The sequence below is a fragment of the Doryrhamphus excisus genome, linkage group LG9 (genome assembly GCF_037039965.1).
Source record: "Doryrhamphus excisus strain RoL-2023G ecotype Guam linkage group LG9, RoL_Dexc_Guam_v1.1, whole genome shotgun sequence".
NCBI classification, from domain to species: Eukaryota; Metazoa; Chordata; class Actinopteri; order Syngnathiformes; family Syngnathidae; genus Doryrhamphus; species Doryrhamphus excisus.
Window position 1 is genome coordinate 15,899,945 of NC_136365.1, and position 19,238 is coordinate 15,919,182.

The window sequence follows — 19,238 nt, forward strand, 5'->3', positions numbered from 1 at the left end:
CCTCCTGAGTACACTGATGGTAAGTTCATACAGTGAGAGAGAAAACAAAGTCTGGAGTGAGTAGAAAGCTACAAAGAATATGCTCCAGAAGTAAAACGTAGGGTGTAATCCCGATAGTATTATTGTACTGTGTATACATATTATAATCTCTGAGGATAGAATCACTGTGCCGCACATCAACTCTCAATTACGATTTTTTTTTCTCCCGTCTGGCCATGTTCAGATATGGTTCATGGCACCGTTAATGGAAAAAGATGGAATGGAAAAGATGGAATATAAATAGGATATCAATGAATGGCACGGCTGCACGGCAATCGAGTGGTTAGCGCGCAACCCTCACAGTTAGAAGACCGGGATTCAATTCCACCCTTGGCCATCTCTGTGTGGAGTTTGCATGTTCTCCTTGTGCATGCGTGGGTTTTCTCCGGGTACTCCGGTTTCCTCCCACATTCCAAAAACATGCTAGGTTAATTGGCGACTCCAAATTGTCCATAGGTATGAATGTGAGTGTGAATGGTTGTTTGTCTATATATGCCCTGTGATTGGCTGGCGACCAGTCCAGGGTATACCCCGCCTCTCGCCCGAAGACAGCTGGGATAGGCTCCAGCAACCCCTGCGACCCTCGTGAGGAAAAGCAGTAGAAAATGAATGAATGAATAATTGGATACTGAATTAATCATCAATTAACTGATTAATCATTGCACCTTTAATTTCTGCCCTAAAAAAAAAGTATGAAAATGACAGATTCTCATATATTTATGATCTTGAGAAACCAGAAGATGGTACCAAACGACTACTCCACAAGTGAATCGGAGCTTTTCTTCTTGTCACTCACACACACACACACCAATGACCTGCAGAAACTGTCTCAAAGGGTGTTGGTGTACCCTGCCTCTCGCCTGAAGACAGCTGGGATAGGCTCTAGCATCCCCTCGTGAGGAATGGCACGGCTGCACGCCGAGTGGTTAGCGAGCAAACCTCACAGCTAGGAGACCGGGGTTCAATCCCACTCCCGGCCATCTCTGTGTGGAGTTTGCATGTTCTCCCTGTGCATGCGTGGGTTTTCTCCGGGTACTCCGGTTTCCTCCCACATTCCACAAACATGCTAGGTTAATTGGCAATTCCAAATTGTCCATAGGTATGAATGTGAGTGTGAATGGTTGTTTGTCTGTATGTGTACGGCCGAAGACAGCTGGGATAGGCTCCAGCACCCCCGCGACCCTCGTGAGGATAAGCAGTAGAAAATGAATGAATGAATGAATGGCACTAAACTGTAAAGTCTCACAGCATCGAAATACCGTGATCAAAGTCACATGTCTACACAAATGACTGTACTGCATAACATTTTATTATGTAAATGTTATCGGTAAATCAAAACTATAGTGAAAGCATAGAATAGACCATTAAATGAGGAAATCTTTTTAATATTGCATTATTTCAGTAGTATTTTTGACATGTGTGCATGGGTCACTTAATAATACATGTAAATTAACAGTACACCCCCAAAAATCATTGCAGTTACTTACACCTGGAGTGTAAATCCAAGCATAGATGCGCCTCATATACTAGCTCATATGTGAAGATAACCCCTGTTAATATTATTAGTCACATCAAAGTCTTCCAGAGAAAGCTTTCATGCCCTGCTTTATTATTGTTTGTTTTAATGGTCATCCTCTGTTAATCACCCGCTGAGATCACAGCATGCAGACAGAAGGGGTGGTGTTCTTTCTTCATGACTGTTACGAATCCAGCACGGCACCGACTGCACCAATTATAAATAGCATCTCAACTGCATCAAGTGCACAGCTCCTTACAACAAAACATCTTCCTTTCCCCTTTTGCATTCACTCTTCATCTTTATTCCCATCCCGGTTTGACACTGCTTCCTTGCATTGTCTGCCTGCAGGCAATACTTTTTGTTCAGTCTGTTAGCTCCTCCTCCCTCGCTAAAAAAAAAAATCTTTTCTTCCAAAAAGTATTATTCTTGCCAAAACACACCCCCAACCAAATTTAACCTCACACTTTCTCCATGTGTGAAAGACCAGCCACACTCGCTAAGTGGCTACCTTCTCACACATACACTACACCAAATGAAAAATGCTGGTGTCTAACCTCCCAATTGGACAATTTCTAGCACAACAACATGAATGAGAATCTGCACACTTGTATTAAAATCTCAGTGATTGAACTCTGGAGTTCATTTTTATGCTTATTTAATTAAACACCTTCACACAAATTCTATTCAGGCCTCAATCCCTCTTCAATATGCACGTTGACATGGATAATAATGTATAATACGCTCACCACGGCACAAAGACACAGTACTGTACTTTCCCATCCCCTCATTATTTCCATGAATAGCACCTGCCTGACTTGCTGCTGTGCTGGGAATTCTCGGCTGTCTGGAGGAAACACTTGTTAGATGCCTGCTTCCCACCTGTTACCACTTGAAATTGAGTTGGGGTGGTGGGGGTGGGGGGGTACATTACAGTAGGTACAGTAGGTCCTTATCGCTCTGTAGGCTGTGGCACTGCAACCTAATTATCTATACTAGTGTCAAAACTGAATTGATTTTATTTGACATAATCACATCCTCTGCACGGTGGTCGAGTGGTTAGCACGCAGGCACAGCTAGGAGACTAAAGTTCAATCCCACCCTCGGCCATCTCTGTGTGGAGTTTGCATGTTTTCCTTGTGCATGCGTGGGTTTTTTTTGGTTTCCACATTCCAAAAACATGCTAGGTTAATTGGCGACTCCAAATTGTCCATAGGTATGAATGTGAGTGTGAATGGTTGTTTGTCTATATGTGCCCTGTGATTGGCTGGCGACCAGTCCAGAGTGTACCCCGCCTCTTACCCGAAGACAGCTGGGATAGGCTCCAGCACCCCCGCGACCCTCGTGAGGACAAGTGGTAGAAAATGAATGAATGAATCACATCCTCTTTCCACTGCTCATTATCTCATCTGCATGCTCTGAATGAGGTCAAGTACCGTATTGACCCCCATGATAAGTCGACCCCTCTTTTCAAGATCTTGGTTCATAATTGAAGGACTGCCGACCCCAAATTACATATAATATACTGATCACTAGGTGGCAGTAATGTTGTATTGATGAGACATGACATTGATCCTGCATGGAATCAGCCACTTTCTCATTCTTTGTGTATGCTAACGACCCGCCACCACTCCAAAGAGAATGTATGACTGACAGAAAGGGCTCACTCTATTCATGCCGTTGTTCTATGGAACAAATACACCAAGGTGCTGAAACCAATGCACAGAGTGAACTCTCTTCCTGGCGGGAGGTCAGTAAAACATGCATACACATGGCAATATTCATATTTATTCAAATTTATGGTGTGATTAATTAATTCATACAATATTTGCTGGAGGAATGAGACACCAATCAAAATGATGAATGCACGACAGTTGTTGATTTGAACAACACAAGCAGTAGAATTAGGAGAATGGTAATGGTTTTATTTCATTTGAACATGCATCAGATTACAATTGAATGCATCACATAATCAGTTCACAGTTCCACATGTCCAAAAGGAGTAGGAAGAAGCAAAGCTTTAAATCCTACCCCTCCATCTGGTACTTTTACAATCAGTAACTGTTACATTTGTTCACCTCCTGCTTTCTTAAGATAGTTTAAGTTTTTTTTTGATGACGCACCAAAGTACCAGTAGGTTTTTAAGGTTTTTTTTGTATTTTTGTTTTTTGTAGTTTGTTATTTAATTTTTTTTTTTGTCACACACCAAAGTACGAGGTGATATGAGCATCCAATGACACAATGGGTACCATAGTAAGTGTCAATATAGTGATATATATAGCACATCATGACTGGTTCAAGACTCTTCATCCTTGTATTTAGCAAACATCAACTGCTTGTATTGTTTCTTGCCCCTCTGACCTGTCTACTGGTAATGTTCAAGTAAAGGAAAATTTTAAAATATATTTCACACAGCAGAAGACGCCATTTAAATTGGTCATCATTTTTAATGGGAAAAATTTTCACTGAAAATATGAAATGATACTAAATGTGGGGATATTTTTAAAAACCTGAATAGGTACCAAACCAGTTCTTAGATTTGTTTGAATTGGTTATGGAGGAGTCGACAAAAAAATGTCCTGTGGTGTAGAATCCAGGTTAACACTTTTTCATCTTACTTTGCCCTGAATATGAACTCACAGTTTGTAACTAGACCGTTTCACGCTAAAAACACACACTGATTTCATAGAACGGGTCTCAAATTTTATGTCAACAAAAGTGGTCGGCCATATTCTTATTTGTGAATAAGAACATACTGGTGGCTTGTCGACATAAACAGGAGCAAGTTGCACTGTTTTATGACAACTCATTGTTTACTAGCTGTTGCGTATACATTTAATAAACTTATTTTCAAGACCTTTGCTCATTTAAAAGATAAATTCTATAATATATAATTTATAACTGAGACTGAGAGGAAAAGGAATGGAAACAATCATGGGAAAAGCTATGAATTCCAGATAAATAGGCACAGAATGAGGTGGGAAGTGGGCAGAAAAAGGTGGCATCTGGTGAAGATGTTATGATCCTCTTCCTCACACTTGACCATTTTTATATTAAATCTCCACGACACCCTGCAGCATATTGTCATTCATATTTGTTCACATCCTCTTCTTTTTTTCTCGTCTCTGCTGCTACCTTCAATGTTTTTTTTTTCTTCCAGAGGTTAGCTCTGCCGCATTGTATTCTTACAACTGTTCATCTTCTCCATTTCCGCAGTGTATTGTTCCTAATTCCCGCTTTAAGGTTCTGTCCCTCTGGCCTGTCTACTGTCCGGCTTCACTTAGCTTATCTTTGTTCATCCAACTTTGTGCATTGTCCTGTAATACCAGTTTAGGACACTGGGAGGCGTGCTAACCATGATTATTCCCATATGTGCAGCTATGAGGATTTTATGTTCCATTTGCATTGGTATATGGTTTGTCATTTTTCATCCAATAACAAAATCAGAAATTCATTCATTTTCTTGTCCTCATTAAGGTCACAGGTGAGATAGAAAAACAGCTATTCACACCTGTGAAGAAAGTAGAGTCTCCAATTAGACTAAAAGCAAAGATAACTGATGTAAACCCTCTTTTGATGTTTTCGGTATGATTCAAATGAGCCATGAAGAGGGAGTTCATGTTTATGATGTCATGTTTAGAGCTGATTGAAATATTACGTATGTTGTCTTTAATTTGGGGATGACTTAGCGCTCCTCTTGTTTATATTGCTCTTAAAGGACATTTTTAACTGCTGCACAAATATAAAAAGCAGGTAACCACTATAAAGAATCAAAACAACATTAATTTGGGATACCGTATTGTAGTTTGCCGTAACTACATGCACTTTTATTTACACAATCCCGCCCACCAGGTGAGTGGTTGAGCATGTCTGCTTCTGTATCTGCTGTGAATTATTTTAAAATTAGCACCATTACTTGTTTTAGAACTTGCCAACACCCTTTGAGACAGTTTCTGCCGGTCATTGGTGTGTGTGTGTGTGAGTGACAGGAAGAAAAGCTCTGACTCACTTGTGGAATAGTTGTTTGGTACCATCTTCTGGTTTCTCAAGACTTCAAATATATGAGAATCTGTCATTTTCAGACTTTTTTTCTAGGGCAGAAATTAAAGGTGCAATGATTAATCAGTTAATTGATGATTAATTCAGTATCCGATTATTCAGTCATTCATTTTCTACCGCTTTTCCTCACGAGGGTCGCAGGGGTTGCTGGAGCCTATCCCAGCTGTCTTCGGGCGAGAAGCGGGTTACACCCTGGACTGGTGGCCAGCCAATCCCAGGGCACATATAGACAAACAACCATTCACACTCACATTCATACCTATGGACAATTTGGAGTCGCCAATTAACCTAGCATGTTTTTGGAATGTGGGAGGAAACCGGAGTACCCGGAGAAAACCCACGCATGCACAGGGAGAACATGCAAACTCCACACAGAGATGGCCAAGGGTGGAATTGAACCCTGGTCTCCTAGCTGTGAGGTCTGCGTGCTAACCACTCAACCGCCATGCAGCCCAGTATCCAATTATTCATTCATTTTATACCGCTTTTCCTCACGAGGGTCACGGGGGGTGCTGGAGCCTATCCCAGCTGTCTTTCTTCGGGCGAGAGGCGGGGTACACCCTGGACTGGTCGCCAACCAATCACAGGGCACATATAGACAAACAACCATTCACACTCACATTCATACCTATGGACAATTTGGAGTCGCCAATTAACCTAGCATGTTTTTGGAATGTGGGAGGAAACCGGAGTACCCGGAGAAAACACGCATGCACGAGTCTGAGGGTGGAATTGAAACCATGCAGCCCGGTATCCGATTAATCAACAACTATTTTGGTATTCTAGTAATTTTTTTTTAATTTAAAAGTGAAAATATCCTCTGATTTTTGCCGAGTCTTCCATTAAAGCAGATGTTTGTGTTTTAGGCAAAACAGTGATTGACGTGTTTGCCTCTTTTCTGATTCGTTACGGACGACTAACTCCTTGAAAACCATATCAGGCATTAAAATGGAGCTTGGTCTTGGTGTCCACCACATCCTGAGCTGTGTGGTGTGTTTTCTCTCAGCGGGATTCTTTCTAGTGCTGAGAAGGACAGCACCCACATACATATTCTCACCCTCTGCGGACATGTTTGACTTCTCAGTTGACTCTTTGGCCATCTGGCTCCAGGGAGAGGACATGCAGCACTTTGCAAGCTCACACTTTTCATCCCAAGAGACATTGTTCCCATCACGGGTTATTATTGCCACATTTTACTTTCCACGTTTGTGGTTGAAGGGCTTTTAAGAAGGATTTACCTCTTTTCCCTTGTCACAGCAGTCTCTTTGATTTGCTTGCATTTGAAGTTGAGAGGTGTGTTCATTAAGGCTTAATTGCATGGTCTGATAAATCCTTTTAGTTTACTAGGCCAGTCAGAGGGAGGTCATCCTCCTTAATCAGCTTTATTTCATCAGCTCTGGTTGCAGCTACTTTAAAAGTGACACATTATTTTTTGCTCTAGTTCTGTTAATTGCGTTAACATTCCCAAGTTTTTTTTTTCATGTCCAGATTGTGTGTAGTTCTCATATTTAAAAAAAAAACGGAGGTTATATAATGAGATCTCATCAAGGAACGATCAAACATTGCTGAAGTCTTCTCTCATAATTGACATGATTGACTGTTGCAGCAAGTGTATACATTTTTTGGGAGAGTAAAAGTTGAGAGGAATCACTTTTGTTGAGTTTTTTTTTTTGACTTAAATGTTGTCTGGGCCCACCCTCGGCCATCTCTGTGTGGAGTTTGCATGTTCTCCCCGTGCATGCGTGGGTTTTCTCCGGGTACTCCGGTTTCCTTTGCAGTGTACATTTGGCCCCACGCTTCAACAAGCTGCCCTCAAGGTGTCAAAGGAAATAGCAAAGGTGTTACTTCATGTAAATACCTTGACTTCACACAAAACACCTGCTTAGTGTTGAAAGCCATCACGAGTACCCTTTAAAGGGGACCTATTATGCTCATTATTCGGCCCTTTGTATTGAGTTGTGGACTCCTATAGAGCAGCTATACACGATAACCAGCACAGAAAGCTTTCTAGTTCTTCCAGAATCTGCACCTATTCGGCTGTATTTTTGGGGGATTTGTTGTTCCTCTGAAAGTGGTCTGTTTTAATGCATTCCTCCTCCAGGCACGCTTACTTCTCTGTGGTTGGTCACATTCGCTCGTACTTAAAAGGATTTCCGGTTTGTGTTGCTAGCTGCTAACAGAGCTAATGTAGTAATAGGAGTTGATAATAAACAGTGTTAGCGCGCAGATCTCACAGCCAGGAGACAAGGGTTCAATTCCACCCTCGGCCATCTCTGTGTGGAGTCACACAAAAAACATGCTAGGTTAATTGGCGACGCCAAATTGTCTATAGGTATGAATGTGAGTGTGAATGGTTGTTTGTTTATATGTGCCCTGTGATTGGCTGGCCACCAGTCCAGGGTGTACCCCGCCTCTCGCCCGAAGACAGCTGGGATAGGCTCCAGCACCCCCCGCGACCCTCGTGAGGAAAAAGTGGTAGAAAATGAATGAATGAATGTTGTCTGACTTGCTATGAGGTTAAACCCTGGAGTCTCCTCATATGAAATTGAGTGAGTAAGAACTATGGATGTGAAAGACTTGGATATGACCAACAAATCATGAGTTCTTTCATCTAACAACATGATCCTCTGAACCGCTTTCACTGCTCTCAGTCCTCGCTGAAGTTTCTCGTGTAGAATCATTTGAAATGACCCAACTTTTCACAGTTGAAGTTGCAGGTTTTTGTGACTGCTTGGTTGTTGTGCTCTTAGAAGGAATTTTGGTTAGCCGGCCACTCCTGGGAAGGTTCACCAATGTTCCATGTGTTCGCCATTTGTGGATGATGGCTCTCACTGTAGTTGGCTGGAGTCCCAAGGCTTTAGAAATGGCTTTATAACCTCTTAATAATAATAATAATAATAATACATTTTATTTGTGTAGCGCTTTTTTCAAAATACTCAAAGACACTTTACAGAAGAATAGAGTTTAATAAAAGCAAGTAATTAAAATACAACATTCATTTGTTAATACACAGTTAAAACATGAGTAAAAGCGGGGCGGGGCACAGCAGTCAGATATAAAAAGTTAGTCATTAAAAACAGATTTAAAGACTGGTAAATCTACACTGGTAGATTTCAGGTAATCCCAGTTATGTTTTAACGAGGGAATCACTTGTTCACACAGAGCCATTTAGGTTTGAATTGTGTTTTCTGCTTTAATAATAAAAGGTTTCATTTAAAAACTACATTTTGTCTTCAGTTGTGTTGTCAGTAGCCACGTTTACATAAGGAGTTTTTCTCTTTCTGAATGGAATCTTTCCAAATGACCTTTCCGAAAACATGGTATACATGGAAATACATGGAATTTAGTTTGGATCGAAAACAAACTTTCCGCAGCAGTCCAGTGCCAATTGCTCGCCTCCATTTTTAAAACTGAAGAATGTCTCGATCTGCGTGTAACGTCATATCTGAGCATACGCTGAGATACACTGATCAATTTAAACTTATCAAGATAAAATTAATTCTTGCTAATATTTTATAATTAAACTCAGCACATGTTTTATATAGATATATATTTTCTTTTTTAATAAAACTGGACTTGTGAATGGCTTATGGAAGGATCAAATTCTGTTCCATAGATGGCGGTAATGCACACGAAAGCTGCTTGCCAACCGCCAATAAACAACAGAAATAGAAAAACACGACAAAGAAGAACGCAGTTTGACAACTTTCCGTTTGAGCGGGTACAAGATACCTCAATCGGATTGGGGAAAGGAATATTCCACCCCTGTGAATCCGATTATATATTCATTCGGATTGGCACTTTTCTTTCGGAATGAGATGTATACAAAGGTTAGATTCTTTTCGTTTGAGCAAATAAACCGAATGCAATTGGAATATTTGGGTCCATGTATACATGGCTATTGACTAATACTTACATTTGTTTAATGATCTGAAACATTTAAGTGTAAACATTTAAGGCAAACACTTTTTCACACCTTTTTCACACAGTTAAATTTGATTCTAAACTGTAATACAGGGGAAAACATGAGGTATCACTGCATGTGTGATACCTGTTTTATAATGAATCATCATGTTTCAGAAGTAACATCTCTCTCCACTGGTAGTCCCGCAAAAAACGTGTAATGACCACATTACATGTTACAGATGCTGTAGAAAACGCTAAAATGCTAACGCTACTTACCATTGAGAGATGTCTTGAAGTAACCTCTTTTCTTGAAAAACATCGCACTGTCCAGTCTCTACTTCCGGATCAGATTTGGAATCGAACACATAACGCTGTATGTTAAAAGCAGACATTTTAAAAAGCTACTGTTTATTCATTCATTCATTTTATACTGCTTTTCCTAACAAAAGTCGCAGGGAGTGCTGGAGCCTATCCCAGCTGTCTTTGGGCGAGAGGCGGGGTACACCTTGGACTGGTCGCCAGCCAATCACAGGGCACATATAGACAAACAACCATTCACACTCACATTCATACCTATGGACAATTTGGAGTAACCAATTAACCTAGCATGTTTTTGGAATATGGGAGGAAACCGGAGTACCCGGAGAAAACCCACGCATGCACGGGGAGAACATGCAAACTCCACACAGAGATGGCAGAGGATGGAATTGAACCCTGGTCTCCTAGCTGTGAGGTCTGCGCGCTAACACTGTTTATTATCAACTCCTATTACTCCGTTAGCTTTGTTAGCAGCTAGCAACACAAACCGGAAATCCTTTTAAGTACGAGCGAATGTGACCAACCACAGAGAAGTAAGCGTGCCTGGAGGAGGAATGCATTAAAACAGACCACTTTCAGAGGAACAACAAATCAAAAAAAAAAAAATACAGCCGAATAGGTGCAGATTCTGGAATAACTAGAAAGCTTTCTGTGCTGGTTATAGCTGCTCTATAGGAGTCCACAACTCAATACAAAGGGCCGAATAATGAGCATAATAGGTCCCCTTTAAAGGGTACTCGTGATGGCTTTCAACACTAAGCAGGTGTTTTGTGTGAAGTCAAGGTATTTACATGAAGTAACACCTTTGCTATTTCCTTTGACACCTTGAGGGCAGCTTGTTGAAGCGTGGGGCCAAATGTACACTGCAAAGATGTCACAGTGTGACCTCACCTGTCAAGCCCATCTTGACCCTTTTTGACCTGAATGCAGTTAGTCAGTAGCTGCTTTGTCTATTTTGTGTCTATTTTATGCAAATTTAAAGGCCAAGGTGACTTTGAACAGAATGTGAGTCTCAACGCAAATTAGAAACCATTTACATAACATTTATGAATATTCAGAGAATGCTCCGAAGACATTGAAGAGGAAGTTGTTATTTATGTTCTTATTTGTCTGAGCTCATCAACTGTCCATTAGATCAGTCAGTTCTTATGCTTATGAAATGAAATACTAAATCCGAAATGACATGCAAAACCTCCCCGGGGAAGGCTGTCTTGTTTAAACACTGCTGGATGATAGTCAACCCAGCCTCCTACTCTCCCAGACCTTCCATCCCTCGCTTTTTGCCTCGCTTCCGCCATGGCGCCTTCGATACTTCAACGAGCGATGGACGGATGATGAGAATCATTCAACGCTCTGTGTTTGTGTGTGTGTGTGTGTGTGTGTTTCAGAGTTCCTCCTCAGAGGCAGGAATGCACCCACATGCCGACAGACATGCTCACACTGCAAAACCACACACACATGAATACTCCCACACAACCAACACACACCAAACTCATGTTGAAGGCGACAAACATGGAACTGGAGGACTGTGGAACGAGCTGTTTGATATTGTTGGCCTATATATAAAGTCAAAGACGGACGGGGGTGTTGGTAGGATGTATGTGTGCATATGTACGTGTGTGATTTTGCGTTCATCCTCATTTTAAAGCAAAAAGGATGTCGAAGAAAATTGGAAATCATTGGGCTGCACGGTGGACAAGTGGTTAGCACACAGACCTCACATCTAGGAGACCAAGGTTCAATTCCTTCCATCTCTGTGTCGAGTTTGCATGTTCTCCCCGTGCATGCGTGGGTTTTCTCCACGGATTCCAGTTTCCTCCCACATTCCAAAAACATGCTAGGTTAATCATCGACTCCAAATTGTCCATAGGTATGAATTGTGAGTGTGAATGGTTGTTTGTCTATATGTGCCCTGTGATTGGCTGGCCACCAGTCCAGGGTGTACCCCACCTCTCGCCCCAAGACAACTGGGATAGGCTCCAGCACCCCCCGTGACCCTCGTGAGGAAAAGCGGTAGAAAATGAATGGGAATGGGTAATGGTGTTCATGCTGGTAATATTATTTACAACATCATCTACATGCTCCAACTATGAAAATATTCATTTTATTAATATTAATGGTAATGGTTTTATTTCATTTGAACATGCATCAGATTACAATTGAATGCATCACATAATCAGTTCACAGTTCCACATGTCCAAAAGGAGTAGGAAGAAGCAAAGCTTATTAAATCCTACCCCTCCATCTGGTACTTTTACAATCAGTAACTGTTACATTTGTTCACTTCCTGCTTTCCTAATATAATGTAAGTTTTATTTTTTTTGGTTGTTTTTCTTTTTTCACGTACTGAAGTAAATCCTACTCTGCAGAAATTCACTTATCGAGGTTTGGTCTGGAACCAATTCACTGCGACAAACGAGGGACAACTGTACTTTACATAAAAACAACCAATGAAATGGATACATGAACATTTAACATCTCTTGTAATTTTATTGAAGACTAGAAACCACAGATGATTTTAGTACATTACAAACCTATTTTAAAGAATGGACGCGATGAGAGCTGTATACTAGGGCTGCAAATATGATCATTTTAATAACTGATTAATCAGTTGATTATGTATTTTGATTAAATCGATCAATACAATTTTAAAGGGGACGAATTTGTTTTTTCCACTTTTCTGACCTATAAATGTAGTTAGAATGTTGTATTCTCATTTCAAACGATGCCAAAGTTTCAGATAATGAGGTTTGCGGATTTGGAAGTGAGTCCTGAAAGAAGTTTAGGATGGCTAAAAATGCTCAGTTTCAGAGGGCGTGGTAAAACTGGATGTGTGTGATGTCACAGAGGGCCGGACTTCCTTAAATGGGTCATAGTTAGGTAGCACTTTCCGTGTGACCAATCACAGTGGAGTAGGCATGTCCGGAAGTGGGGCACGGGGGGAATAAATTAAAACAGACCGTTTTGGCAGGAAGCACAAATGACAAATCAAAGGAAATACAGCTGGAATCGATGCTCACAAACTTTATTCTTCTATAAATACAACTTTCTTCTCATAATATTTCAACTTTTTTCCTGTCGTATACATACTTTTTAATTTTCAGTGTGGCCCGATTATTCCTTCATGGAAAGACGAGCATGCAGAATATATTAAGGTGTGATTCAGGTCTCCATCTCACTTCCATATTAAGGCTGCCTTGTGTAACAAGTACAGCATTCTCTTCATCTGCATAATGAATTAGGCTAGCTGGGAGCTTTGATGGAGGCTTTGAATTTCTTTGAATAAATCACTAGTAAATCAGCGCAAACATGCATGTCATAATAACTTAAATGGCAATTCTGTTGCCTATTTATTATGGTAATGTCATCCTGATTTGCAGCATTAAAAGGAAAGTGTTGACGAAGCCTGAAATACATGCAAATGTTGCTATGGTAAAAGCAAAATACAGTTAAAAACAAAAATGAGCGGAAATTTTTTTTTTAATTTAATGATTAAAAAAATCGTACTACTTCTTCTTCTTCTTTCTCTTTCGGTTTTTCCCTTCAGCAAATGAACTGCCTCCATCCAACCCTGTCTTTTACATCTACATCTACCCTCATGTCCTCCTTCACTACATCCATAAACTTCCTCTTTGGTCTTCCTCTACGCCTCCTACCTGGCAACTCTAAACGCAGCATCCTTCTACCAATATATTCACTATCTCTACTGTGGACTTTATCTCCAAGACCCCTAATATGTAATGTCCCTTTGATGCATTCATTCCTGATCCTATCCATCCTGGTCACTCCCAATGAGAACCTCAGCATCCTCATCTCTGGTACCTCTAGATCTGCTTCCTGTCTTTCCCTCAGTGGAACTATCTCTAGACCAAACAACATGGCTGGTCTCACCACAATGTAGGCCATTTTGGGTCATTCCCATAGTTGTGTAAAATTAATTTGCTTGCAATTAATCAATGTCATCAGTTTGCCGACTAGTGATGTTGCCATTCTATTCGTCCTGTCTTTGCAGAGGAAGAGAAAGAGGAAGTGTTTCTGAAATTTTCGGAATAATTTACTTTTGGGGCTGCATGGTGGCGAGTGGTTAGCGCGCAGGCCACTCAGTTAGGAGACCCGAGTTCGATTCCAACCTCGGTCATCTCTGTGTGGAGTTTGCATGTTCTCTGCATGTATGCGTGGGTTTTCTCCGGGTACTCCGGTTTCCTCCCACATTCCAAAAACATGCCAGGTTAATTGGCGACTCCAAATTGTCCATAGGTATGAATGTGAGTGTGAATGGTTGTTTGTCTATATGTGCCCTGTGATTGGCTGGCGACCGGTCCAGGGAGTATCCCGCTTCTCGCCTGAAGACAGCTGGGATAGGCTCCAGGATAAGCAGTAGAAAATGAATGAATTAATGAATTTCCTGTTGGTTTGGAATTCAAGAGTATAGATCCTCTGATATTGTTATGAACATTTTTTTCATGTATTCCTTATATGTGAAGTTTGGAGCATTCATGAACTTTCTAAAAGTTCATTTTTTGTTGATGTTTTCGGAAATGTTAAAGCGTTTTGCACTTCCCGGCCACTTGTCATTCTATGAACATATTATTGTATGTTGAGTTTTGAACTCCTTTTTGAGCTCTCTTTTACTGGCCTCTCAAGCAGCAGACCCTTTACACTTAGCGTGCTGATAGTGTTTGTTCTATATTTGCCTCCTTGTTATTCCGTTCTGATTTTCTGCTGTATGGCTATTTGCTAAAAAGGTCATATTTCATGCTTTGTGGCATGCGTTGCAAAATGTGTAGCTGGTGTTTTATTCAAAAGTAGAATTCTAGCGTGGTATGATAACTGGGGTCATGCAAGCGTGTAATTTAGCCTACCCTTTTGCTCTGCCGGGCTTTTTGTCAGCATCTTGCTTCGTCTTCTTTTAAGCGCTCTGCTCTAATTCACGCCATCTGTGCATCATCCCCCTCTTCCTAGCCTCCTCCAAAAAGTGCTCTCTCATTGATGCGTTTCTCTGCCTGCTCGCACAGCTGAAGGGATCCATCTTTTTTCTGTGTAGCTTTTATCATTGCGTTTCTCCCCCTTGTCGATATGTCTTCCTCCTGATTTGTCTCCCGCCGTCCTCCATCGCTAACTTCCACCCTCCCTCTCATCTCCCACCCTCCCTCTCCTCACTATCCTTCCATGCACACTTGATTCATTTTACACATCACGCAGGATTTCAGCATATTCTTCTGTAAAGGGAATTTCTTTCACTATTTTCAACTTGTCTCCTTCACTTTTTTGTGTGGATCCGACCCCCCCTAAAGCTGGGACCACTATGTTCTATTTCCAGCTGGTCATCATGGCAGGCACCGTTTTGTTGGCGTACTACTTTGAGTACACGGACACCTTCCCCGTGCACATCCAGGGCTTCTTCTGCTTCGACAAAGCCTACTCCAAGCCATACCCAGGACCGGAAGACTACAGCAAGGCTCCCCCTGTCTTGGTCTATTCCCTCGTTACTGCCATCCCCACTGTGACGGTGAGTTAGAGTTAATCAGAAAAATGACACACTTCCATGGGTCTGGTAAGATGTGTGCGACAAACACACACACACATGTAGGTGTTCTCCTCTCATGCACATGGTCGCTTGTGGATTGAAAGAGGAGCGAGGTGTGTAGGTGTGCGTCCTCGTGGTCTGACTTCTCCTCTGTTTGTGCGTGCACGCGTTTCCTGTCATAACCATGGCAACCAGCACTAAATTTGTCTTCCACGGTGCGCTGCGGTGCTACAGTGTCTGTTCAACCAGATTAAGCATTGCTTTATTTGCTCTGCTTTCACCGTGACTTTACTATACAGCACATGATGATGAATATTGAACCCTCTTTACAAAATTGCAATTTCTAGCTCACGCATAAGCAGAGCCTCAAGTCACTTCATGGTGTTAATTTGTGTATATTTCTTTTTAACCATCTAAACATACACATTTTACATTTTACAGTGTAGTTACACTTTCTTGACTGAGCATATTATTATTTAATAATGCAACAGCTTCACGTCCTCATCAAAGCTCTGTCTCCGTGTCGGCCTTGTCCCCCCTGGGCTTGTTGTCTCTTTGATGTCCTACAGTAAAGTGGCATTGCAACACGGTTGCCTCTGTGCAACACAGACACACACACAGACACTCTCGCTTTCAAACAGATGCCCATAATCACACACCAGTGAGCCAGCTCGTTTCATTAGGCTCCGTACTGGCTAAAGCATATCATTGCTATTTAGATTGTGAAGGCAAAAGGTCGTGGGACACATTCTTTTATTTATTCATTCATCCGAGTAGCCTTACATACCCCTGAATGTATTTGAAGTTTACTTAAAGCAGGGGTATCCAAAGTGCAACCTCGGGACCATTTCTAATGAGAATATCATCATCATGAGGAAAGACAATGTTATTTTAATAACATAAAGATTAAATATTAACATCTAGGAAGATTGCCCTGCGATTGGCTGGCGAACAGTGCAGGGCAGGGGTGGGCAAATATTTTGACTCGTGGGCTGCATTGAGTTAACAAAATTGTCCGGGCGACCAGGACATATACTTAACACACACACACACGCATATTTTATGCTTATAATTGTCCTTGAATTATTTGTCTAATTTTATCTGTAAAAGTGTTATACTATCACCTGTATGTTCTCATGTCCCTTTAAACATCAGGCCACATCAAACGATGGTAATGGTTTTATTTATTTTAAACATGCATCAGATTACAATTGAATGCATCCCATAATCAGTTCACAGTTCCACATGTCCAAAAGAAGTAGGAAGAAGCAAAGCTTATTAATTCCTACCCCTCCATCTGGTGCTTCTACAATCAGTAACTGTTCCATTTGTTCACTTCCTGCTTTCCTAATATATTTTTATTTTTATTTTTATTTTTATTTTTATTTTTATTTTTATTTTTATTTTTATTTTTATTTTTATTTTTATTTTTATTTTTATTTTTATTGTAATTTAATTTTACATTTATTTATTTTTTTAACTGTTACATTTGTTCACTTCCTGTTTTCCTAATATAATTTTAATTTTAATTTTAATTTTAATTTTAATTTTAATTTTAATTTTAATTTTAATTTTAATTTTAATTTTAATTTTAATTTTAATTTTAATTTTAATTTTAATTTTAATTTTAATTTTAATTTTAATTTATATTTATTTTTTTTTTAACTAAATAAGACATCCGACTTGCAAGTCATATTGCCAGTTTGTATATAAAACGTTAACATAGTAGCACTTATATAATACTTAGAATACTTATTAATACTTAGAAAGCAACTGGCGTTGCCGGATTCAAACGCTTGTTGGGCCGCATGTGGCCCCCGGGCTGTAGTTTGCCCACCTCTGGTCCAGCGTGTACCCTGCCTCTCGCCCAAAGTCAGTTGGGATAGACTCCAGCATACGGCCAAGATCCTAGTGGGCATCAGCGCCATAGAAAATGAATGAACGGAGGTTTTAGGAAGAACAACAGAAATGGAAAAATCAGGTGTCATTCTGTCATGTTCATGTCACTTCCGGCCCTGCGCTGTTATTTTGGTGTGCTGCACTTCCTGCTGAGGGGAAGCTGCAGCCACTTTAGTGTAATTGTGCACGGCTGGTGGCAATTACAATCAGTTGGGTTGAAAAGCCAAGTGTCGCCGCTTTGCAACTGACTCGTGTGTCCTCACCTGTGCTGTTACTTAAAGTTTTGTACCTGTTGTTTTGCGTCTCAGAGCTTTTTGTTTTGCTTCTTCTTGTACTTCATAAAATAACTTTGATATGCACTCTTGAAATACTAGTTGAAATATTCAGAAATTAAAAAAAAAACTAAAGCAAGAATACGAAAAAAAGAGCTGAAGTTGATATAATGTACTTTTTCGCTTATATCACAAAGCTGAGATGCTGTATAACTTCTAATCAGCGTGACCCCTTGCTTCCTTTCATTTTTCACATTTCATGAGGCCCTCACTGGAAAACGTTTGGACACACCTGACTTAAATATATAGAGCCCTGACCTCAACCATAGATACAGTTTCCGGTCACCTAGAATGCCCTTCCCATGTAGATTAGAGACTGAAACAATAAAATACTTTGCCTGAAAATGTTTTTCTGTGTGGGTAGCCCCTGGAATTAATTTCTAACACACACACACGGCAGGTACGTGATCTGAGCTTGCAGTCGATGAGATGGGGGCTGCAGGCGTGAGACTCATGTGAGCTTTGCAGAGTGGGAGTGAAGTGGCATCATTTTGCCTGGAGTGTGAAGTTTTATGAAAGTCAGAGCATCTGTGTTCACTATTGCTTCAGGAAAGCGCCCCATCCTACAAGCCTCTCTTTAAACACGGAGGGGGGTGGGGGGGTCACTTTTCACTCTTCACTCCAATCTGACTCAGGCTTTGCTTTTATGTGAGGAATAGCAAAAAAAAAATGTTCTACTGACATGAAGCGAGAATTCCCATACAAGTATATGGACTCAAAATGTTGGTGTTATTCTGTGCTTGATGAGAACAAATATTTGACCAAACTGTGTTTTTACTCAAAGCCAATCTCTGTGGGTGTTTTTAAATCAGAAGCCATCCCACACAAAAAGACTCAAAAGTAACATTCATGCAGTTAAATAGGTGTCTATTTAACTCATTCACTATCAAATTCGTATACAGTATCATCCCAAAGGCGTATATATGTCTTTTAGGTTTGTTTTTGCGAGTGTAAAAAAAGAGGTGGTGATGCAACTGCACAATAGGAGAGATCATGTTTGGTGAGGTTTTAAGCCATAAAAACGTTCACAAGGTGACAGAATTGCAGTTTTTTTCCCTGTGTTTTCATTGTTGCATGTTTTTCTTCATTGTTTAAAAACTGAAATTTTGCCAAAACTTACCAATGTTCTACTGCTGATTACTAAAAAACAGAAAAAGGTAGAAAGTAACTGTTTGTTTTTGATCAAAGATGAGAGTCTAATCTTTCTTATGTTATATAAGTCCTAGAACACAATATTCCGTGTGTCTTGGAAAAAAAACGGTAAAAATCGTCATTAAAAAATGGCCGGTACTAAGAGGGATGTCTTTTTGAAAAATGGCTTGGCTAAGTTACAGTGTTACAGAAAACATAATTCCTCCTTGCGAAAAGCTGCAAGTGCTGATGTACAATCCTGGAATACAAACAAATCAGCCTTATTTATACAGTCACGGCCAAAAAACATTGCCATGACTGTACACAGTCACAATTTTGACACTTTTTTTGATTGATGATCCGATCTCTCCTGCATGAGGTGTTAAAAATGTGTAGCGACACATCTAATTAAAATATACTTATTAACACTATATTTACGCACTGTCTCAGTTATCATACAACCAAACATTGCACCTAACAAACTAGTCAGCTTGCCCGTGAAATTGCGTGC

At 40.4% G+C, this 19,238-nt stretch overlaps 1 protein-coding gene across 2 annotated transcripts in view; it reads left to right on the forward strand.

The window, feature by feature from the left end:
- The window catches only part of plppr2b (phospholipid phosphatase related 2b), a 59,805-nt gene that overhangs the window by 14,307 nt on the left and 26,260 nt on the right, over positions 1-19,238 (forward strand). For both annotated transcript variants that reach the window (XM_058091595.2, XM_058091596.2), the window contains exon 3: positions 15,159-15,347. In XM_058091595.2, coding sequence (XP_057947578.2) covers positions 15,159-15,347 — 189 coding nt within the window. The remainder of the gene's footprint in view (positions 1-15,158; positions 15,348-19,238) is intronic.